The 24314-nt window shown below is 39.3% G+C and overlaps 2 protein-coding genes across 2 annotated transcripts in view; one reads left to right on the top strand and one right to left on the bottom strand.

Annotated features, from left to right (window-relative positions):
* The window catches only part of polh (polymerase (DNA directed), eta), a 44233-nt gene extending 20490 nt beyond the window's left edge, over positions 1-23743 (bottom strand). Inside the window, exons 1-5 of the mRNA XM_034185554.1 lie at positions 23736-23743; positions 23515-23519; positions 2356-2546; positions 536-670; positions 186-418 (exon numbers count right to left, since the gene is read on the bottom strand). Coding sequence (XP_034041445.1) covers positions 186-418; positions 536-670; positions 2356-2492 — 505 coding nt within the window. The 5' untranslated portion in view covers positions 2493-2546; positions 23515-23519; positions 23736-23743. The remainder of the gene's footprint in view (positions 1-185; positions 419-535; positions 671-2355; positions 2547-23514; positions 23520-23735) is intronic.
* On the top strand, positions 5463-21206 carry vdac2 (voltage-dependent anion channel 2). Its single transcript, XM_034185556.1, has 9 exons — positions 5463-5610; positions 16346-16420; positions 16526-16575; positions 18499-18651; positions 18747-18799; positions 19553-19780; positions 20051-20201; positions 20299-20356; positions 20588-21206. The coding sequence occupies exons 2-9, from the start codon at positions 16351-16353 to the stop codon at positions 20677-20679; spliced, it is 855 nt and encodes a 284-aa protein (XP_034041447.1). The 5' UTR covers positions 5463-5610; positions 16346-16350; the 3' UTR covers positions 20680-21206.
* Positions 23744-24314: the final 571 nt, after the last annotated feature.

Below are 24314 nucleotides of genomic sequence, written 5' to 3' on the forward strand. Positions count from 1 at the left end.
GGTCAACACTTCTAACCCTTTGCTGTTATATTTCCAGCACATCTGGTTAGCAGGTCCATTATACATGATTTGTTGTGAGTTTTACTCCTGCAACAAGAGAATATCTCCAATTGTAATTTTGGATTTTCACATTAATTCATCTTTGTTTGCAGTCTATACAGCATCCAGTGTCCACAATGTCAGACCTTTATCTGAGACTGCATCCTCTGTAGACTCTTGCTGCTCCGTAGAATGTCGTGGGTAACCCTGGATGTACGTCGTCCTCAGGAGGTGAGGATCTATCTGTTTATCTGTCATGTTCTTTAGCCGCTGCTGCACTGCAGCAGTCAGATCCATGTAGGCCTCATCGATGCTGGCCCTCTCAATCACAGCAAAGCGAGACATCACCTCAATCACCTCCACGCTCGCCTCCCTGTAACTACGCAAGTTTATCTGTCAACTTTTTCAACACATTTACAGGAAAATTTTAAAGAGGTTAAAATCTTCATCCTACCCCACAGTGGGACAGTAAATAAGAGAAGCAGTTACTACTTACTACGTCAGGTCAGCTTTGCCACGAGACTCCCGAACCCGTGCCACCTCCAGGTTTGGACACAGTTTTTTTGCATCATCCACCATCATGTTCCTGGTGACTCCGTTGGCTCTGGCCTCATAACTCACAGCTATGATTCTAATGAAGATCAATGAGAGAGAAGTTTCTGTGTTTGCAGAGTGTGAGCACATATTAATGCAACAGTGTAAAGGGTTTTGCGTCATGTGTCAGCAAACCTGTGGTAAATGTGGGAGACATTTATGACACACAGGCAGAACTTGTCCTCAAATGATACAGCTTTTTTTGAGCAGACGAGATGGATTTTGCAGTCGTCAAACACTGTGCTCATTGAAGGTTTCCTGTCCTCATATTTCAAACAAAATGTAAAGTACAGCAAACGGAATTCTAGTTCCCAACGCTCTATAGATAGTTATCATTAATCATCATCAACATCTTTTAGTTTTATACTGCTGGTTAGAAAATATCACCTTGGTCTTCAGGAAGTTATGGTGAACATTCTTCAGAATGATGTCAAAAAGAGACTGGCAAAATTAGTATTAGATTACATTATTGCCTCGTTTATGCTTAAAACTGACTTTAGAATGACTTAGGAGGTTTTACTTTGTCATCTAATGGTTAATAATCACATTATTCACTGATCAGTAGAGAGTCAGACTCAGATAGTAAGTCTCAGACATGCTGGTGTCGCGCTCTGATCGCTCCCCTGATTTTAATTATGAAATAATGCTGAATTTATGTTGAAATGATTGTTGAACAAAAGCTTCAATTTTCAATTTCAATTTATTAATTTATATAGCGCCAACTCACAACAAAGTTGCCCCAAGGCGCTTCACACAATTCACAACAACACAAATTAATCTAAGATCAAAATTAAAAGCAAGAAAAGCACAATAAAAAGATAAAACACAGTAGAATAAAAATAAATTACAAAGCAAACACAAACAGATTAAATCAATGATAAGAGTCTAAAAAAGTGGGTCTTCAGTCTTGATATAAAAATCTCCACCGTGTCAGACTGCCGAATAACAGCAGGTAGATCATTCCAAAGAGTCAGACCATGGTAGGAGAAGGCTCTATACCCCACAGACTTCTTGTTCATCCTCGGAACACACAGAAGCCCTGCGACCTGCGAACGCAAGGGCCGCGCAGGTACGTAGGGCTTAACCAAGTCCGCCAGGTAGGAAGGTGCCAGTCCATGAACAATTTTATAAACCAACAATAAAACTTTAAAATCCGATCTAGCAGAAACCGGTAGCCAATGAAGGGATCTTCAAAGATCTGTCGCTGCAATAGATGATGACTGGAGGGCAATTTTATGAGGCGATAATCTGCAAATCGCTGCTGGCGCTCCAAAATGATGGCAGGGGGACTCATCAAAAGGAGGGACCATTCAGTCTGTGACACCGGGACACATGAGAAGGATGTAGCCCTTCTTCAGAATGAGGGGCAATGTCTGTCCAGTTAAATTGACAGGCACCGAAACACGTCGTGGACCTTCTTTAAAAGGCGTTTTCTGTCTTGTTTTGTTTTTTGTTTTTTGGGGGGGGGGTTTTTGCTTCCAAGTTTAACATCAGTTTTTGGAACCGTGGTGACCCTCATAAGTTTCTGGAAATCTGCATATGACCCCTTTAAGTCTAGTTGTCTCAGGGTTACAGACTGCGGGCCTTCAACAAAAGCTCTGACTGAAATAAATTTATATTTCTCAGTTGAAACCAGTTTACAAAACCGCACAAACAGCTCTGTCAGAACGGTTCTGGCGCATTTCCTCTGTAAACGTACCAAGAGGCTATTTTGAAACTCACCCGCCTCCTTTCCACGTCTTGTACTGCGCCACCACACACGGAGTGTTTCTCAGAGCGGGATTCAGCCTCTGCTCCACCTGCACGTAAAAACAGTCCATGTCCACTAAGGCCACCACCCGTTCCCTGCCGTACTCCATCACTGCGGACTGTGAAGACAATCTGTGTCCTACACAATACTGGGAGCGCCAAAATTTGTTTTTGCGTTTTATTACTTCCGGGTCTTCTTCTTCGTCTTCTTTGTGTTTTTTTTTTTTCCACGACCACAGTTGTGGTGCATACCGCCACCTACTGCATCGTAAGGCTAACTCATGTCTTACTGTGTAGAATAGAAGAGTCTTGTCATTGGTTATGAAAGGCTGGAGGTCAATAATTAAAAACGTTGTAGGAACGTTGTATTAATCTACCATGTTTCTGCACAATGTTGTGGCAACTCTCTCACAACTCTACAGGTTGACGTTGCTGAAATGTCAATTCTTAAAATTCCTCCTTACTCAGTCCTGCAGTCAGGGTATATACACTAGAAGTGGGCGGATCGATCCTAATATCGATACCAACGCTGGTATTGATATTGACCGATCCTCATGTAAAAAGATGGATACTCAAGCTTTTTTACAGAGCAGATCACCCTTGTATTGTGGTTTGTCAGCCCTCTACCTCAGGAGATTTTGTTTTAAGTTGTGTTGAGTGATATTTTTTGTAAACAAAAATGTTGATTGTGATAGTAAAGTATTTTGTTCTCACGTACAATGTTTGGCAAAATTCTATCCTAGGTCTTTTAGATCCTTTGGATCTATGAAGCATAAATATTTAAAAGTATCGGTGTCGGTATTGATATCAGCGATACTGGGGCTGTATTTACTTGATATAGGATCAATACCAAAATTCCCAGTATCACCCACCTCTAATATACATTGTTTCCACAAAGATCAGAGCAACATTAAGGTCAGTAAACCGTTGTTCGCTGACAAAGGCACCTAAGCTGCTGTTCGCCATAACCCTACCCAACACACAGTCCATGCAAGTACGGAACGGTGTAGAAGCCAGAACACACACCCGAAAGATACATAGCAATAACAGCACCAATGAATAGGCTTGCTGTGATGGCCATTAACTTGTGGAACTTGTAAATTTGAATGTTCCAGAGACCAGCCAGGCCTCATCAACCAAATCAAAGACTTTTGTGAAAATGAACATGGACTGCAAAAACAACAACAACAAGAAGCACTGCCAATATTCGTGCTTGCAGTCACTGAGTATTCGCAGAGCAAAGATGTAGCTGAATAAGACGTAAGCCCTCATCTGTCACAGCACCTTCTGTGGATCACAGAAAACACCACATACATCTGGATTTTAAGTTTGTAAAGTACAGCCAATAGCCACCTAATGTCTCCCCCCCAACCCTTATGGGTTCTAAAAGTAATGTAATCATTTTCTAATTTTATTTTCTGCACAACGATTATCGAGTTTCATGTGATACATATGAGTATCACTTACATTGTGAGGGAACATCAGTTGTGACATAGTCACGCTGTGTTTCTCTGGGCATCTGGGTATTGACTTCGTGCTCAGATTTTGCTTTGTCCTTCATGTATCTGATCTTGTTCCTGCAGTATATAAACATCATCGCTGTATTGAGGTTTCAATTCTCAAGCAAATTTTGCAAATTCTCAGAGAGATGGTAGCACAGCGAGAAGTCAACAATATGGTGAACTGCTATAAGACGCTCAGATAAGGCAGCAATTTAACCGCTGCACACAGACAATGGAATCAACATCGCAAGGTAAAACTTTTATTGATTGTGCCTAAAATTCACTTTTTTTTAATTTAACCTTTATTTAACCAGGTGAGATCTCTTTTGCAAATGAGACCTGGACAATTATAAAGTTACCAGTTCACCTAACTTGCATGTCTTTAAATGTGGGAGGAAATCTGAGCAAATCGGAGCACCCGGAGGAAACCCACGCAAACACAGAGAGAACATGCAAACTCCACACAGAAAAGCAGGTGGGAATCAAACCCATGATCTTTTTGCTGTGAGACAACAGTGCTAACCACTAATCCACTGTATTATTAGCTAATTTTACATTAGCTAACTTTTTAGATGTTATTGTGATTTTATTATGTAAACACATGAGAATTTCAAGTGATTTCACAGTTATTTGTAATGGGAATTGCTTTGAGCCACAATCTCATCCTATTCTTGTCATTGTCAGGGAAAGTGAAGTGTGCTCTCTTCATTCCCTTCTTATTGTCCTTTACAACAATGTTTGTGCTGTTTGTTCCAGAGTAATATATATATGAGATATCTGAAAGTCGGTTTGGGTTTATGTTTAAGTTCCATGCGGGTTGAAGGTAGCAGACAGGGGATATTTGGAATACTTGTTTTAGAAAGTGTTCAACGCTCGTGATAACTGCTACCTTCCTGCCCTTATTGGACTATGGCAATGTCATGTATAGGTGTGCTTCATCCAGTTGTCTACAGTCTCTAACCCCGCTGTACCATTGTGCCCTGAGATTCATCACCGGTTCTAGCCGCCTCACCCACCACTGTGAGCTCTATGCCAAAGTGGGCATGCCCTCTTTGTCTGCCAGGCGTTATACACACTGGATGGTTCTGGTTTCCAAAACTCTTATTGGTCTGGCCCCAACCTACTTATCCAGTTTACTTCAGAGATTTGAAAGTCATTATGCTCTGCGCTTGAATGACGTATGTTTTTGTGTACCTCTGAAGTGGGAACGAATGCCTTCAGTTTGTAGCTCCCTCTGATTGGAACGTTCTCCAGTCCGAACTGAAACTGTCCAGAATGACCTCCTTGAACGCCTTCCGGTCTATCCTACGAGATCGGGAATGGGATTTGTTTGTGCAATGCCTTGCTTCTAAATCTAAATCTGCTTGAGAATTTATATCATGTACATGTGCAATGTTATGACCAAGACGTATTTTATTTATCACCAACGTTCTCATGTTGATGTTAACCTGTTCTTTATGATGTCCTGCTGCCTTTCTTGGCCAGGTCTTCCTTGTAAAAGAGGTTTCGATCCCCACTCCCCCACTCATCGACCTTTTAACTGTTTTAATCAGGCAGATTGCCGGCCGGCCCGGGTCCTTCCCCTGTATGTGATAAGTCTGGATTGTGTTGCGGCACAGTCTCCTTCAGTTCGCCCTCCAACCCGGTGACGCTTCCCTTAACCGTGTGGCGTGAGGAACTTCTCTGTTAAAGTCACTTTAGTCAACCGACACTTCCACTTCAACCGGTAAGAGAACCGTTTAATTGTTCAGACTGTAGTAAGTTATGTCGTAGCGCCTGTCTCTGATTTGTTGACTTACTTTCAACCGGTACTTTGCGTGTTAGCAAAGCTAGCTAATGTAGCTCCGTGCTGCACATGCCGAGCGATAAAAAGCCGACGTTGTTGTTTACATTTTTTTTTTTCGTTTTTGAAGGAATGCCCATGTGTTGCAAAGATGATTTGTAGAATGAGCCTGCTTTTAATTTAAGTTGCTATTCCCACTTTTCACTATCATTCGGTTAACTCCCTTTGGCCTAGGTCGCAGTAGTGAGACAGCTTAGCTAACTGGTGTGGCAAGTTGAGTGACTAATGCTAGTACGTTTTTGCCACTCCTATCAGTGACAGATCACACATGTAGAGGGGTAGATAGGCCCTCAGTCAGTAACCTTGTCCACCTCCAGTTTGACATAAAGTGCTGCGATCATCGCCTCCATGTGACTGTCGTAACTGCTCTGAAAGGATTGAATGAAAAGTAAAACTGACTATAAAAGCCTACAAGTAATTGAAAAGTTACACAATTTTTTTTTTTTTTTTTTTTTGCGCCTCTGTATACCACCACAATGGAGATGAAATGAAACGAAACAATCAAGTGTTTGTGTGGATTTTCAGCTTTAATTGAAGGGGTATCATGGCTAAAATATCAAATTTTATCCCATTTTGGAATCATGCCATTTTTATACAGAAGGTGCCCTGACCTGCGCAGTGTGTAGTTCCGGTCCCATCATGCAGAGTGCAGTTGTTATGTTGGGGGAAACGACGTAGCAACGGCACTCTGTTACTTCACAAATGTTGCCTGTTAAAAGTAATGGTGCGTTATTGCCCAGCATTTGACCGTAACAGCCATAGCAACAGTGCCTTCCCATTGATTTCCACCAGAAATGAAAAAGATAGTAATTGTGTGAACTAAATTTTTCCTTAGCTGTTGTTTGTGGATGTGAATTAAATACTTGCACTTGTGCAAGGATGGCTGTTGTAGTTATGCTTGAGGACTATTTTCCCTGTGTAAACTAGGGGTGTGACAATATCAGGTCATGAACAATTAAAATTTCTGCATGATCTGCCTTCATGGAGAGTGCACTGCAGTACACATTGTCTTAGCTACTGTTCTGTGGCTCGGCCTGGGATATTTTTTCATCATACTTTTGTGCCCCCTTTCAAACAAGGGTTGGGCAGTTGTCCATCAGCGATGGCTGACTGATGTAACTATATGGAGCCATCTATTTGATGCCAAACCCACCCTGCAATACACACACTTCTGGACCTACTATAACACAAAAATATATTTGTTCTCACCAGGGTTTTGTTAGGGATCAAATTAAGCACTGATGAATATGTACTTTACAAGTGTCAGCCAGAGGTGGCAAAAATGAAGAATGGCAGAGTGTCTTTATGTGAAATTGTTGTTTTGCGGCTGGTATTGACAAATTCAGCCAAGACAGTCTGAGGGCCTGCAGCTCTGAGCTGAGCAGGGCACTCTCAGAAGCTTGGTGTCCTGGATGGAGCTACTGTGCTGCTCGGTTCAGAGCATCTGTGTGCAGACTTGGTGGGGCATGTAACTTTGTGTGAATTTAAAAGTGCAAAAAATATCAAAGATTTCACGTGCCTCGGGTTTCATGATTGAGGCTGTGCTGGGCCGTCACAAAACAAGTGGAGACTGAAATGAGTCAGAGTTCAAGCAAGCTACAATTGAGCACTTTCAGAACAGGTTACTATGAAGCTCGATTTAGTGATCGCATGCAGGCAGAGTGGTGGTGTGCAGATCTACATCTGATTTTCTTGCTGAGCTCTGAAAAATTAATTTGAGATGTCAAGGGTTGACCTCACTGGAGTTCAGCAGAGATGTGCAATATAAAAAAATAATCACTATAAGATCGGGATCCTGCCTTTATTATTATTTTAAAAAAAAAAGGTACTTTTTTTACTGCGTCTCCCACCACTAGTGGGAGATGCAAAAAAAAATATACTGATACACTTTTTTATGCCCCGCGCGGCGCTTGCACCTTCTGTCCGGCCGCAATTCGTTCGCCACAACGTAGCTTCGTACCTATTGCTTGCAGGAACTTCATATTTAGTGGGTACATGCCTTGGAGGAGTATTTCGCATGGGTTCGAAGGCCAGTGACCTTGACCTACTTTTCAAAGTCACCAGTGGTCACAACTGTCAAATCCTTCGCTGCAGTGAAGCTTCGCACCTATTGCTCGCAGAAACTTCATATTTGGTGGGTACATGCCTTGAAGGAGTACTTAGTATGGGTTCGAAGGCCGGTGACCTTGACCTACTTTTAAAGGTCACCAGGGGGCACAACTGTCAAATCCTTTGCCGCAATGTAGCTCCGCATCTTTTACTCGTAGAAACTTCATACTTGGTTGGTACATCCCTTGGAGGAGTACTTTGTATGGGTTCAAAGGCCGGTGACCTTGACCTCCGTTTCAAGGTCACCAGTGGTTGCATTTGTATTGAAGGCTGGCGACTGACCGACTTTTTATGGTCACTGTTTCACATCCTCTAAATAAATATTATGCCAATTTCCAGTTTTTTCATTGTATATCCCAGTTTTACATCAAACACACAAGGCATCAACCAAATACCCACCCCATACAAGTACATATTACTGCACTTTGAATGGAAAATAATACTGCACGCGGGGCATTTCGTGATGAATGTCTCTAGTTGTTTGTTAAAATTAAACTTCCTCGGGCTCATTTGCTCTGAATGTACAGAGTTGATTGTCTACTTTACTTTGCCAATTGAGTAGGTTTTCTTTTCTTTGTAATTCCAGAACTGTAACCATTAAATGAAACATTTTTTCATTCAGTGAAATTGTGCTTCTCTTTTCCCAGGTTTTTAATCCACATTGGATTATCCAAGTGGCCTCTGTGTGTGCGCGTGTGCATGGCTTCGGTCACGGAGAAACTTGGGAGAACTGACATTTGCTATTTCGTATGCTTATGTATTTTGGGTCAAGGATGAACGCTGCGAAAACAGAAAGATGATGGGACATTTTTGAGAAATTAGTGTTGAGAACAACACTACCCAATCCAGAAAACATTGTCTTTCTGATTGGTTATACTGTAACATTTTAAAAACATGTATAGTTTTCATACTATCCACCACAAATTAAAATCCAAACATAGTGAACCTGACTACACTATCATCTTCAACTAAATGAGGCTGATGAACAACTTAAGCTGTTTTTACCTGTACACTTAATTTTTTGTGTAGGAAAAATCTAGTACCTCTGCTTTTTCAAAGTCTAATAGATTTGTCTGCTTCTCACATTAGAGGCAGTGCTTTGTGGGTACTTGTACGCAAATATATTGGCTTGTTAGCATAATTTTATTTGGCACTCAGGAAGTTCTAAAAGACATTAAAAACATTGAGTCTTTTGTTTTAAGTTGCTCCTCTCGCTCAGGTCATCAGCCACTGATTGAAGAAAAACTTCTTTTTTTTTTTTGTGGGCCACTTTAAATACCCCAAGTGAACTGCATTCCTCGCAATGTATTTCTGCTCCCCTGGCCAATCGTGGTACAGTTTGTTGGTCGCATGTCTTCAACTATGACAAGCTGCTGAGGTGAACCTGGTGTTAAAGTTAGAATCACACCTGTTGCAGTCTGAACATGTAATACAACCCCTGGCAAAAATTATGGAATCACTGGCCTCGGAGGATGTTCATTCAGTTGTTTAATTTTGTAGAAAAAAAAAAAAGCAGATCACAGACATGACACAAAACTAAAGTCATTTCAAATGGCAACTTTCTGGCTTTAAGAAACACTATAAGAAATCAGGGAAAAAAAATTGTGGCAGTCAGTAACGGTTACTTTTTTAGACCAAGCAGAGGGAAAAAAATATGGAATCACTCAATTCTGAGGAAAATATTATGGAATCATGAAAAACAAAAGAACGCTCCAACACATCACTAGTATTTTGTTGCACCACCTCTGGCTTTTATAACAGCTTGCAGTCTCTGAGGCATGGACTTAATGAGTGACAAACAGTACTCTTCATCTATCTGGCTCCAACTTTCTCTGATTGCTGTTGCCAGATCAGCTTTGCAGGTTGGAGCCTTGTCATGGACCATTTTCTTCATCTTCCACCAAAGATTTTCAATTGGATTAAGATCCGGACTATTTGCAGGCCATGACATTGACCCTATGTGTCTTTTTGCAAGGAATGTTTTCACAGTTTTTGCTCTATGGCAAGATGCATTATCATCTTGAATAATGATTTTATCATCCCCAAACATCCTTTCAATTGATGGGATAAGAAAAGTGTCCAAAATATCAAGGTAAACTTGTGCATTTATTGATGATGTAATGACAGCCATCTCCCCAGTGCCTTTACCTGACATGCATATCATCAATGACTGGAAATTTACATGTTCTCTTCAGGCAGTCATCTTTATAAATCTCATTGGAACGGCACCAAACAAAAGTTCCAGCATCATCACCTTGCCCAATGCAGATTTGAGATTCATCACTGAATATGACTTTCATCCAGTCATCCACAGTCCACGATTGCTTTTCCTTAGCCCATTGTAACCTTGTTTTTCTTCTGTTTAGGTGTTAATGATGGCTTTCGTTTAGCTTTTCTGTATGTAAATCCCATTTCCTTTAGGCAGTTTCTTACAGTTCGGTCACAGATGTTGACTCCAGTTTCCTCCAGTTTTTGAGACATTGCTTTAAGTTTTCTGTCTTGATGCTTTGATGTCTTCCTTGGTCTACCAGTATGTTTCCCTTTAACAACCTTCCTATGTTGTTTGTATTTGGTCCAGAGTTTAGACACAGCTGACTGTGAACAACCAACATCTTTTGCAACATTGCGTGATTTACCCTCTTTTAAGAGTTTGATAATCCTCTCCTTTGTTTCACTTGACATCTCTCATGTTGGAGCCATGATTCATGTCAGTCCACTTGGTGCAACAGCTCTCCAAGGTGTGATCACTCCTTTTTAGATGCAGACTAACAAGCAGATCTGATTTGATGCAGGTGTTAGTTTTGGGGATGAAAATTTACAGGGTGATTCCATAATTTTTTCCTCAGAATTGAGTGATTCCAGATTTTTTTCCCTCTGCTTGGTCTAAAAAAGTAACCGTTACTGACTGCCACAATTTGTTTTCGTGATTTCTTAGTGTTTCTTAAAGCCAGAAAGTTGCCATTTGAAATGACTTTAGTTTTGTCATGTCTGTGATCTGCTTTTTTTTTTTTCTACAAAACTAAACTGAATGAAAATCCTCCGTGGCCGGTGCTTCCATAATTTTTGCCAGGGGTTGTAGTTTCAGGTTGGTCTGTCGGTGCTGACAAAAACATGAGGCACTCCTTGATTATCAAAAGTTTTCATCTTAGTAGTGATTAAGCAGCTTTAAGGAAAAAAATGTTTTTTCTTTTTTTCTTCAGCGTCATTGTCCTTATGTTTCTGAAGAGACCAAGCAAAGGGAAAAAAATATGGAATCACTCAATTCTGAGGAAAAAATTATGGAATCATGAAAAACAAAAGAACGCTCCAACACATCACTAGTATTTTGTTGCACCACCTCTGGCTTTTATAACAGCTTGCAGTCTCTGAGGCATGGACTTAATGAGTGACAAACAGTACTCTTAATCAATCTGGCTCCAACTTTCTCTGATTGCTGTTGCCAGATCAGCTTTGCAGGTTGGAGCCTTGTCATGGACCATTTTCTTCAACCAAGATTTTCAATTGGATTAAGATCCGGACTATTTGCAGGCCATGACATTGACCCTATGTGTCTTTTTGCAAGGAATGTTTTCACAGTTTTTGCTCTATGGCAAGATGCATTATCATTTTGAAAAATAATTTCATCATCCCCAAACATCCTTTCAATTGATGGGATAAGAAAAGTGTCCAAAATATCAACGTAAACTTGTGCATTTATTGATGATGTAATGACAGCCATCTCCCCAGTACCTTTACCTGACATGCAGCCCCATATCATCAATAACTGTGGAAATTTACATGTTCTCTTCAGGCAGTCATTATAAATCTCATTGGAACGGCACCAAACAAAAGTTCCAGCATCATCACCTTGCTCAATGCAGATTTGAGATTCATCACTGAATATGACTTTCATCCAGTCGTCCACGATTGCTTTTCCTTAGCCCATTGTAACCTTGTTTTTTTCTGTTTAGGTGTTAATGATGGCTTTCGTTTAGCTTTTGTGTATGTAAATCCCATTTCCTTTAGGCGGTTTCTTACAGTTCAGTCACAGACGTGGACTCCAGTTTCCTCCCATTCGTTCCTCATTTGTTGTACATTTTTCGATTTTTGAGACATATTGCTTTAAGTTTTCTGTCTTGACGCTTTGTCTTCCTTGGTCTACCAGTATGTTTGCGTTTAACAACCTTCCCGTGTTGTTTGTATTTGGTCTAGAGTTTAGACACAGCTGACTGTGAACAACCAACATCTTTTGCAACATTGCGTGATTTACCCTCTTTTAAGAGTTTGATAATCCTCTCCTTTGTTTCAATTGACATATCTCGTGTTGGAGCCGTGATTCATGTCAGTCCACTTGGTGCAACAGCTCTCAAAGGTGTGATCACTCCTTTTTAGATGCAGACTAACGAGCAGATCTGATTTGATACAGGTGTTAGTTTTGGGGATGAAAACTTACAGGGTAATTCCATAATTTATTCCTCAGAATTGAGTGTCTATATATATATAAAAAAATTTTTTTCCCTCTGCTTGGTCTAAAAAAGTAACCGTTAACTGACTGCCACAATTATTTTTCCTGCTTTCTTATAGTGTTTCTTAAAGCCAGAAAGTTGCCATTTGAAATGACTTTAGTTTTGTGTCATGTCTGTGATCTGCTTTTTTTTTTTTCTACAAAATTAAACAACTGAATGAATATCCTCCAAGGCTGGTGATTTCATAATTTTTGCCAGGGGTTGTATTATCAGTTTGCTGGTGCAGATTTTCATGTCTGATACAAATAAATCACTTTTCAAGCATTAATCGGCAGACACCAATATTATCCTTCTATATTCTCACACCCTACTGTTAATGTGTAAGTGAATGAAGGTGTGTCTGCATCCTTCCATGGATAAAAATGGGAGTGGAAATCAGGCTCGTATATGTGCCTAAATGGTAAATAAATGGACTGAATTTAGATAGCAGTTTTCCATCTGCATCATATGTTTACAGCACTTTACAATGATGCCTCACATTCACCCCAATGTGAGGGTGCTGCCATACAAAGTACTCACTACACACCGGCAGCAACTAAGAGATTAAGGACCTTGCCCAAGGGCCCTTAGTGATTTTTTTTTTTTTTTTTTTTTTTTTTTTTTTTTTTTTTTCCCCCAGTCAGGCTGGGATTTGAACCGAGGTTCCTCTGGTCTCAAGCCCAACGCTTAACCAGTAGACCATCAGTGTATCTTGTACAACTTGCCTACAGTTTCACAGTGAAAACTATAAACGTGGATCATGCACATACACAACTTAACAACTCTGGATATAGGAATACATAAACACAGTTTGTGTACGGTAAATTGTTTTTCTTTTTGGCGAATGCTGATTTGAATAGATGTACGCCATATTCACAAGTCCTGTGCAAAATTCTGCCTGAAAAGGGCGTGTGCTGATGCGCAAGCACGGCCCAATATTACAATTGTTGGACTGCTCGTTTCAATAAAATGTCAGATTTGATCACAGATAACTCACCCATTTCTCTATTGTCCTGTTTAAAAAAAAAAAAAAGAAAAAGAAAAATCCTTTTCTCATTAATTACGTGTTCCTTGTCAGCTGGTGTCACCTCCTGCAACATCAAGCGTTGTCATTAAGTGTTAACTGTTTTATTTATTTGTAGTTGAAACAAAACAATGAGAGGGGCTGCCACTGCATGTGCACAGTCATGAGCACAGCCTGTATAAAAACAGCTGGCTCACAATATGCTAAACCCTTATATTACACCTGAGGTACTTCATGAATGTGTTAATTAAATATGGATTGTTGAATAGAAATGTTTTATTGTTAATACTAATGTAACTGATGTATGTATAGTATGCATAATTTGAGTGTATTTTGTTGGTCATAAAATAAAGAAAAATTGAAAAGTTTGGAAAATCCACTTTTCCATCACATATTATAACACAATTGGACCTCACTTTTTCAACCAGGTCATATTTTTTTCAGACCAACCTCAAGGCAATTGCATTGTGCGTTAGTCAATAGAAAACCCATGAAATGAAAAATTAAAAGTAAATAAAAGGACCTTGAGTCAATTTTAAGTACAAAAAAATTAAATTAAAAATGACCCTTGCGGATGTTACGCCGTCTGTCAAAACCAAGTGGGAGATATAGATGGTTATAGATGGTTAAAAGTCGCATAAACTATAGCTAACATTTACACTTAGATGGGCATTCTACTTTGAAATGTGTTCTCCGATATACATCGTCAATTTGTATAAAAGATACATGTATTAAGAAATTATAACAAGTTGAAAACAACCTGAGAATTGTCTGTCAAAAATAACATCCGCAAGGGTCCATACTCTTAATTTCACTTTTCCATTATGGAAAAGTGAAATTTTTAAAGTTAAGTTAATGAGTTATCTTGAGCTTTGTGGTTTATGAAAGAAATGTGTACTACAATTTCAAACTAGTTTGCAATAAAAACATGTAACTTGAAAAATTGACCTTTGTGTTACACTTTCATAACAGTTTAGCATATTGTGAGCCAGCTACAGACAGGTGCACGCTCAAACGTGTCTGTTGTTGATACTGTAAGGATGAGAAGTTTCAGTGAAAGAAATACTGCTCCATGTTCAGGTAGCCTGTAAAAACAGCTTTGTGGACACTTTCAGCTGTACGTTTTTAGAGCCAGGATAAAACTGGTCTAAAATGGTGTTGTGCTCCGACTGCTACAGACACGAGGCTCCGCACTCCTCTGGACCCAAAATCGGCCATTCTCTCAAAAAATTAAGAGTTGAGGACGAAGTGTTCATTGTGACTTTTCTGTACAGTCTTGAGCTCACTGACCGCTCGATGTGCATTCACAGGGGAGAAAGAACAGCGGCGCGAAGAACAAAAGTTGTACATTTGTCTGTCGCATGGCCCAAGCAGAGGGTCACCCCTTTGAGTCTGGTCTGCTTGAGGTTTCTTCCTCAGAGGGAGTTTTTCCTTACCACCATTTGGCGCTATATAAATTAAAATAAATTGAATTGAAATTGTAAAATACTACGACTTCTTGTTTTTTTCCATTCGTCTGTTGTGGTTTGTAATTTTAGACTAGATGTAAAGCTGAAGTATCAAATGGCTTCCATTGGTATTTGGTAAAAGGCAAAATGCCAGCTCCCCCCAACCACCTCCACACTGACCTCTGGTGTGATCATGCTCTAAATTTCTGGGGAGAGCCCCGATTTCTGGCTTAAAACACCTTAAAATGAGTTTAAGTGAAAAAACAAATTTGCCCTCTGTACAGTTGTTATGAAGGAGCAAACTAGCTATAGAGATCAAAACTGTTTTTTTTATTTTTTATTTTATCTTGATGTTGTAAACATCTTTCTGCTCTGAATCTGGGTGTTTTTAACATGGGTTTATATGGGAATGTGCTTCTATCTGGAGCCGCCGACAAGTGGTCATCCAAGGAACTACTTTTTCATCCTGTTGTGCTTCAAGCTTACCTCCTGATGGAAACAAACTTCTTCATGCACCCAGTGTTGTCTCTTGTTGCTGAACTATTACATATGTATTACATTAGCTTGCATAACATATTATGTAATGTTATGCACGCTAATGTGTGACACCTTGAGAATTGCACAAATTTGATCCCTGCACTGGCCTGCAGTCTTGCGTGCCAATGAATAAACTCGTCCTGAATTGTTGTAAACTGTGTGCCAGGGCGCAAAAACTTTTTTGAAATGTTCCAAACTTCTGGCATGCATTAATTTCATGAACTAGTCCTGAACATTGTGCTACCCATTCGAAAACATGGTGCGCAGAGCATCTAAACGATTATGATGAGATGTTACCTCTATCTATAATAAACATCATTTTACAGATTCATTATCTAACTCATAAGGATTGGAAATACAACAGTTTTTTTAATCCATTTTTTATATATATATATATATATATATATATATATATATATATATATATATATATATATATATATATATATATATATATAAAAACTTTTGAGATGATTCCAAGTGCACTGCACGATGTGCATGAGACAACCTGCAGCTGTATATAATTTTTCTGTGATTCTGAGAGCAAATGCATCATCGACTGAAATTATTATTTTATATAGTGTGGGACAAAGCGGGATGCACTGGAATGGCGAATTACATGGCAGTGTGTGGATTAAATTTGTGCAAGTGCCAAGGTGCCTTTAGTCTTATTTGTTCTGCTTTGTCACACGTGCCCATTCTAACAGAACACTTTTAAGGGGTGTTGGATTCTCCACATTTCCATTCTCACAGATCAGTGGCAGCTGGCTGCAGCATGAAATGATTTTTTTGTTGAGCAGGTTTGAGAAATGTGTAAGATTTTGTTCAGTGTGGCTTAACAGAGCTGCTGGTCATAACGTCATGTTGTCAGTGTTTAATGCAAAACCAGTCTCTGGATCTCTACGTGAATGTCATGTAATTTACAGACTAAATGAATGTTTGTTTTTCTTCTTGTGCAATGATGCAAATAATATCGGAGGCAACAAAATATATATGCATTTTGTTTATACTTGCAGATAAAATGGCGACAGTGCCTCCTTCATATGCTGACCTGGGTAAATCTGCTAAAGACATCTTCAACAAAGGCTATGGTATGGTTTCATAAAAGTCACTAGTTTGTAACTTTACAGCCCATGTTTTGTTTTTTCTTTTTTCCCACCTAATCTAATATGATCAAAATTCTTGTGTATCTTCAGGATTTGGCTTGGTGAAGCTTGATGTCAAAACAAAGTCAGCCAATGGTGTGGTAATGTCATCTCTTTGTTTTTATGGCAATTGGACTTCATTGTACCCGTTTGTGTCTGCTTTATATTAGTGACAAAAGAATTACACAACTTCAGAGCAGATAAATAGATAGCAAGCAAGAGAAGGTACTTGAAATTGTTAAAATTACATTTCATCATTGCTCCCCTCGAACTGCCACCTTATTGTGGTGGGGGAGTTTGCGTACCCGGATGATCCGAGGAGCTATGTTGTCGGGGGCTTCATGCCCTTGGTAGGGGTCTCCCATGGCAAACAGGTCCTAGGGGACGGGTCAGACAAAGCGTAGTTCAGAAGCTCCCATGACCAGTATGAAATCAAGGACTGAGACACTAGCCGGTACAGCGGAGCCCCACCCTGGAGCCAGGCCTGGAGTTGGGGCTTGCGCCCGAGTGCCTGGTGGTCGGCCCTTAGCCCACGGGGCCTGGCCGGGCCCAGCCCGAAAGAGAGACGTGGGCCCACCCTCCTGTGGGTTCACCACCTGTAGAGGGTGCCATGGGGGTCGGGTGCAGAGAGCACTGTGTGGCAGTCGAGGGCGGGTGGCCCAGCGGCCGGTCCGCGCTCACAGCCTCTGGCTGTCGGGACATTTCATCACTTTCTTTAATGTGTCTTGCTGATTTGAAGATGCTCTTGATGTCTTAAATGGTTTGTAATAACACATTAAAGTAAGACATGATGGAAAGTATTGCTGAATAAATTTCCTCACTGCAACTTATTGGCCTTCTGTACTACAGTGCTGGTATGAAAAAGTCTATCAGCATTTCTAGTCAGAACAATAGGAATGAATAACAGAGTACAGACAACAGCAACAATAAACGCACCAGTCTCGACGCTCAGCCATGGAGCAGTGTGTGCCTGTGTTGTGAATTAACATAAAAAAAAAATTCAAGTCACTTTATTTTATTTCTGGTTGCAGTCACCAAATTAATGTAGAGATGGCACAATAGAAATATTTTGAGTAATTTTATAAATATTTTGAGTAATTTAATCCTATATTCTGTGGCTTACAGAGGGGGAAAACTCTGATCAAGGAACAGCTCAATTCCACTGCTTTCAGAAGTTAAAGTGGCTGAGCAAATATGTGGCACAGCTGCACTGGAGTGGCAACAATGCCACTGAATTAAGAGTCGAGGGAATGATCTGGCTTGGAAGAAATTTGAGCCAAAAATTGCAAATTGGTTCTTTTTCAAAAATAAAATATCTTTGAAAGGGTGTATATTGTAATTGACCTGTATAGCTTTGTACTAAAATAAATAAAACAAATTAAGCCTGTCTTGATCATGGTCATTGTGATTGGCTCGGGGCATCCTAGTAGAGGACGTGGTATTTGTCAGTACTTCTGAAATCTCTTCTGTAAAACTGGGCTTTGACAAAAAATGACTTTTTGTTGTCTGTTTTTATCAGTTATCTGTGCTCACCACAGTGGACCCAGTACAGCGCCTACTCTCCGTCACATCTGAGATCTCATAGGATTATGTCTACACAAAGCAGATTGGTTGTATGATGAAACTGTCATGACTAGTCAGCATTGGGTTTTAGATGGTCTAAAACCTGTTTTTGCAAGGATGCTGACAAAAACCTCTTAAACATGTGAAAACCTATTAAGTCCAGTTATAAATTTACATTTAATTATCATATGCTCATTGCATACCCCTTATTTGATGTACTACCAGTTTTAACCATGATGCGTCTAAAAATTCCCAACTCTTACTGGTAGGTAATTGGGTAATGCCAGTTCACGACATATAATGTTGCAGTTGTACTTTGATTTCAGTAGTAACTGCACCAAAGAAGAAATTGTAAAGGTTTCGATTATTTATTTATGTTCAAGGAATAGAGAGTAACAAATCTTCCAGTTTGCAGTTTGTCTGAATTTGCAGGAATTTAAAATATTTGTCTGAATTTGCAGGAATTTAAAACATCTGGTTCATCCAACACTGATACCAGCAAAGTGGTGGGGAGCCTGGAAACTAAATATAAGAAGACAGACTATGGGCTGACCTTCACTGAGAAGTGGAACACTGACAACACACTTGGAACAGAAATTACCATTGAAGATCAGGTTCGAGGGAGGGGGGAAAAACTGTTTGTGAAAAATAAACTATCTGCATATTAGCATTGTCATACCTGTTAAATTATCTTGCTGTTTTCTCATAGATTGCCAAGGGACTGAAGCTGACTTTTGACACAACCTTCTCACCAAACACTGGGTAAATTTACATGGGAATGTCACAGAAATGTGACTGTAAACCTTTTGTGCCTTTTATTTAGCAACGTATCCCCATCTAGGCGGCTTGGTTGCTCCTCAACCTTAACGCTGGAGCCTGATCTGCCTGACAAGTGTTGTTGGTCATGTGACCCCTGATCCAGTACGGAGCTGCTGTTATTGCACTCTTCTATAATTGACTATCAGGTTTTGAAAAGTCTTTTTCTTAAGAACTATGTTTTTGTTTCTTGTGATGAAGAAATGACACATGCAGGCACGTGTGCGTGCGTGCGCACACACCCAAAAATGCAATTCGTATAAGTGACTTTACAATATGGTCAGCAAGATTTCACTTTTTCAGTCTGGCTAGTTGTGACGAGGCCAGAGTTAGTAGAAAAATTAGCAGAAATGGAGTTTATTTCATTCATGTGAAATCACAGGCTGCTCTGACACCAGCAAGGCTGTCGAGACTTATTCGGGGGGAAAAAAGTGCAAGATGAAGAGATTTTTGACAGTGAAGAGAAACTGCTTATGTTCAGGAAAACACACCTGCCTAATTGAAGCAGATAACTAGTTTTTTTTTTTTTGCACTTTCTGTATAATGAGAGCCATGTTGTTTTAGAAGAAACCAACAATTTGGTTAAAACTTTTTATGTAGTAATGTCATGTGCTGAGAGTATTGAGATACTGTGTATGTTTATAGAATGTCTATTTTAACACATTTCATTTAAGCTTGACTAATTTTGCTCTTTTACAGCAAGAAGAGCGGAAAAGTTAAGACTGCTTACAAGCGTGAGTATGTCAACGTGGGCTGTGACGTGGACTTCGACTTCGCTGGCCCCACCATTCATGGAGCTGGTGTGGTCGGCTACGAGGGCTGGCTCGCCGGTTACCAGATGTCCTTTGACACCGCAAAATCCAAGATGATTCAGAACAACTTTGCCATTGGCTACAGGACAGGCGATTTCCAACTGCATACTAATGTGTAAGAAACATCTCTACATCAAGTTTGTCAACTGTTGGCATTCTTTTACATTGCTAAAAATAAGGGTACTCATCTGCGGGTGATTCAAACTGGAGCAGGAGTCTGACATGAATGTGTCTGACAGCTGTTGTAGTGTAAGCAACAAAGTTAACTGTACTGTTTAGATTACACACTGTCAAATAGAAGCCTGCATTCAAGATAGTCTACACAATTTGAAGTTAAACGTTTTGAGTTCGGCTTAGACTGTAAAGTCATGATTTGTCTTTAAAGCAATGATGGAGCTGAGTTTGGAGGGTCCATCTACCAGAAGGTGAGCGACAAGCTCGAGACGGCAGTCAACCTGGCATGGACTGCTGGCAACAACAGCACACGGTTTGGTATTGCAGCCAAATACCAGCTGGATCAGGATGCCTCAATCAGTGTAAGTGTGTGTAAGAAGCTGAAGTTTATCAAACTGATAAAGTCACCAACTGATTTTTTATTTTTTTTTTTTTTACTCTTTTGTCCCACTTTAATAGGCTAAAGTGAACAACAATAGCCTTGTTGGTGTTGGATACACCCAGACTCTTAGACCAGGTAAGAGGATTTTGAATACAGGAACAAATACAATAAAGTGGAAATAATGATCATTAACTAGTTGATTAAATTAGTTACTTTAGGTATATTTGGTCTGGAGTAAATGTTGTGTGAATAACTGCACCTTGAGAATGAATTCATAGCACCACTGTGTGTTTTCACTTTGAACATACCTGGTTCAGTAGTAGGTTTCTATGTAGGGACTAATGTTGGCGCCTCTTGCTTCTGCAGGTGTGAAGCTCACGCTGTCTAGCCTGGTTGATGGAAAAAACATCAATGCAGGAGGCCACAAGCTGGGTCTTGGTTTGGAACTGGAGGCTTAATCTTCATACTCAAAGGGACGAGGGAATATCAGAAGAATCTGGCCTTAAATGTATTTCCAACACAAACCAGCAAGGGGATATATCAGAGAGATGGGTTCAAAGGCTGTAATCTGCTGAGTTATTTAGCATGACTTAATGTTGGTGCATTCCCCCGTATTCAGTTTCCACTCCATAATTGCATTTGTTCTCAAACGATGTTGACAGTTCCGATTATTTAATCTTTTTTTTTTTTTTCTTTCTTTCTTTCTTTCGCACTGCTGTGATGACAGCCACTCCACATCCCCTTGTCTGTCAAATTGTGTGGCTTTGTTGTAAAAATCCCAGGCACTGTTTCTGTGAGAACATGAGCTGACAGTTTTGTTGGGTGAACATGATTGCAATTTTTACAGTCATGTCTGATATTCCTTTGTCATCTAAAACTTTACTTACAAAAGTACTTACACTAGGCTTGTCTGCTGTTATTTAAATACTGCTGTACTGTTTCTGTTCGTCATGCACACAAGGACAAACTAAAGCTCTGTATTGTTTTTCTTGTCTCTGTTGTCAGGGTTTGGCCACGATCTTTTGAACTAGGTCACATGATCTTCCCTTAAAGTGGATGGTTTAGGTTATCTTTTAAACTATGGATCTGCAAACCGGCAAAAACCACCTCCTTGAACAACCACCTCATATATATATATATATATATATATATATATATATATATATATATATATATATATATATATATATATATATATATATATATATATATATATATATATATATATATATATATATATATATATATATATATAATATATATATATATATAATATATATATATATATATATATATAATATATATATATATATATATATATATATATAATGTTCCCTTATTTATCTGGTACTGACAGATGAATACGAGGCACATAATTAGTGTTCACACTAATGCCCAATGATTATTGTCCAAACGAAAGTTGTACGTGTGCGCTCTTAGATGATTCCTTGTACTGAGCAGAGTCACTCTTCACATGATATCTTAGAGGTCCTTATGTGTATGTAAGAGAAATTTTTGAATAAAGTCTTTGAACGCCACAATTTTTTTTTCCCCCTCCACCATAAATATGCCATTGCATTAAGTGTCCATATGAATGTAATAATGCATAATCTGTTGTATTGAGTGATTAGTCATAACTGGATGATGAACTAAAACGGGTACATTTAAGAGTCAAATAAGTGGAGAGTCAATTTTGACGGTGTATCACAATCTTATGTTTAAATAATAGCCACAGACCCAACATGTTGGATCTGCGGAATGGACCTGTGTGGTACTGAAAATGAAGCGGCAGCTGAGTGTTTGAGCTTTCAGTCCATTTACAACCCCTGGCACAAATTATGGAATCGTCGGCCTCAGAGGATGTTCATTCAGTTGTTTAATTTTGTAGAAAAAAAGCAGATCACAGACATGACACAAAACTAAAGTCATTTCAAATGGCAACTTTCTGGCTTTAAGAAACACTATAAGAAATCAGGAAAAAAAAATTGTGGCAGTAACGGTTACTTTTTTAGATCAAGCAGAGGGAAAAAAATATGGAATCATGAAAAACAAAGGAACGCTCCAACACATCACTAGTATTTTGTTGCACCACCTCTGGCTTTTATAACAGCTTGCAGTCTCTGAGGCATGGACTTAATGAGTGACAAACAGTACTCTTCATCTATCTGGCTCCAACTTTCTCTGATTGCTGTTGCCAGATCAGCTTTGCAGGTTGGAGCCTTGTCATGGACCATTTTCTTCAACTTCCACCAAAGATTTTCATTTGGTTTAAGATCCGGACTATTTGCAGGCCATGACATTGACCTTATGTGTCTTTTTGCAAGGAATGTTTTCACAGTTTTTGCTCTATGGCAAGATGCATTATCATCTTGAAAAATGATTTTATCATCCCCAAACATCCTTTCAATTGATGGGATAAGAAAAGTGTCCAAAATATCAAGGTAAACTTGTGCATTTATTGATAATGTAATGACAGCCATCTCCCCAGTGCCTTTACCTGACATGCATATCATCAATGACTGGAAATTTACATGTTCTCTTCAGGCAGTCATCTTTATAAATCTCATTGGAACAGCACCAAACAAAAGTTCCAGCATCATCACCTTGCCCAATGCAGATTTGAGATTCATCACTGAATATGACTTTCATCCAGTCATCCACAGTCCACGATTGCTTTTCCTTAGCCCATTGTAACCTTGTTTTTTTTCTGTTTAGGTGTTGATGGCTTTCGTTTAGCTTTTCTGTATGTAAATCCTATTTCCTTTAGGCAGTTTCTTACAGTTCGGTCACAGATGTTGACTCCAGTTTCCTCCAGTTTTTGAGACATTGCTTTAAGTTTTCTGTCTTGATGCTTTGATGTCTTCCTTGGTCTACCAGTATGTTTCCCAATAACAACCTTCCTATGTTTGTATTTGGTCCAGAGTTTAGACACAGCTGACTGTGAACAACCAACATCTTTTGCAACGTTGCGTGATGATTTACCCTCTTTTAAGAGTTTGATAATCCTCTCCTTTGTTTCACTTGACATCTCATGTTGGAGCCATGATTCATGTCAGTCCACTTGGTGCAACAGCTCTCCAAGGTGTGATCACTCCTTTTTAGATGCAGATTAACAAGCAGATCTGATTTGATGCAGGTGTTAGTTTTGGGGATGAAAATTTACAGGGTGATTCCATAATTTTTTCCTCAGAAATGAGTGATTCCATATTTTTTTTTCCCTCTGCTTGGTCTAAAAAAGTAACCGTTACTGACTGCCACAATTTTTTTTCCTGATTTCTTATAGTGTTAAAGCCAGAAAGTTGCCATTTGAAATGACTTTAGTTTTGTGTCATGTCTGTGATCTGCTTTTTTTTCTACAACACTAAACTGAATGAAAATCCTCCGAGGCCGGTGCTTCCATAATTTTTGCCAGGGGTTGTAGTTTCAGGTTGGTCTGTGTCGGTGCTGACAAAAACATGAGGCACTCCTTGATTATCAAAAGTTTTCATCTTAGTAGTGATTAAGCAGCTTTAAGGAAAAAGTTTTTTTTTTCTTTTTTTCTTCAGCGTCATTGTCCTTATGTTTCTGAAGATTTTAAAGTGGTTTGTATTTAAAAAGTCAAAAGTTATTTTACTACCCAGTACCCATAAACTAAAAAAATTATGAGGGGTGTGCATTTCCCATTTATAAAACCATCAGATTCTTGATTTAGGGACATCACTTTTTTTAATGGAATGACTGGTGCAATCTGACAGTTATTTCATGTAAACCTTTATTTTCAATGATTAGAATAAGCCAAAAGTGATATTACTTTCAAGTACATATTTTAAGAAACACCAGGGACCTTCTGCAGGTTTTGTTAATGTGCTGCAGCACTTTGCTGCCTCAGCTCACCTTGCTTACCATTGGGGGCAGCACCACATAGTTGCAGAAAGTGCAGCATAGAAGAATCCCAGAAGAAGAAACCAGCTATTGTTAGCAGAGCATAACTTTCCATTTTGTTCATATAGCAGGGTTTAGAACCTTTAGTGTTGTGCCTTGATGCTCACTTATGGCCTTAACATCCTTTAAGGCAAAAAAATTTTTTTTTCCCTAGGTTTTGGTGTTGAAGGCT

This window comes from Thalassophryne amazonica, chromosome 13 (assembly GCF_902500255.1).
Source record: "Thalassophryne amazonica chromosome 13, fThaAma1.1, whole genome shotgun sequence".
Taxonomy (NCBI): Eukaryota; Metazoa; Chordata; class Actinopteri; order Batrachoidiformes; family Batrachoididae; genus Thalassophryne; species Thalassophryne amazonica.

Excerpts from the sequence above, each read along its gene's own strand:
- vdac2 (XM_034185556.1), top strand. The coding sequence starts at position 16,351 with ATGGCGACAGTGCCTCCTTCATATGCTGACCTGGGTAAATCTGCTAAA. Across the intron at positions 18,652-18,746 it reads AAATTACCATTGAAGATCAG|ATTGCCAAGGGACTGAAGCT; the intron begins GTTCGAGGGAGG and ends GTTTTCTCATAG. Across the intron at positions 20,357-20,587 it reads CACCCAGACTCTTAGACCAG|GTGTGAAGCTCACGCTGTCT; the intron begins GTAAGAGGATTT and ends TTGCTTCTGCAG.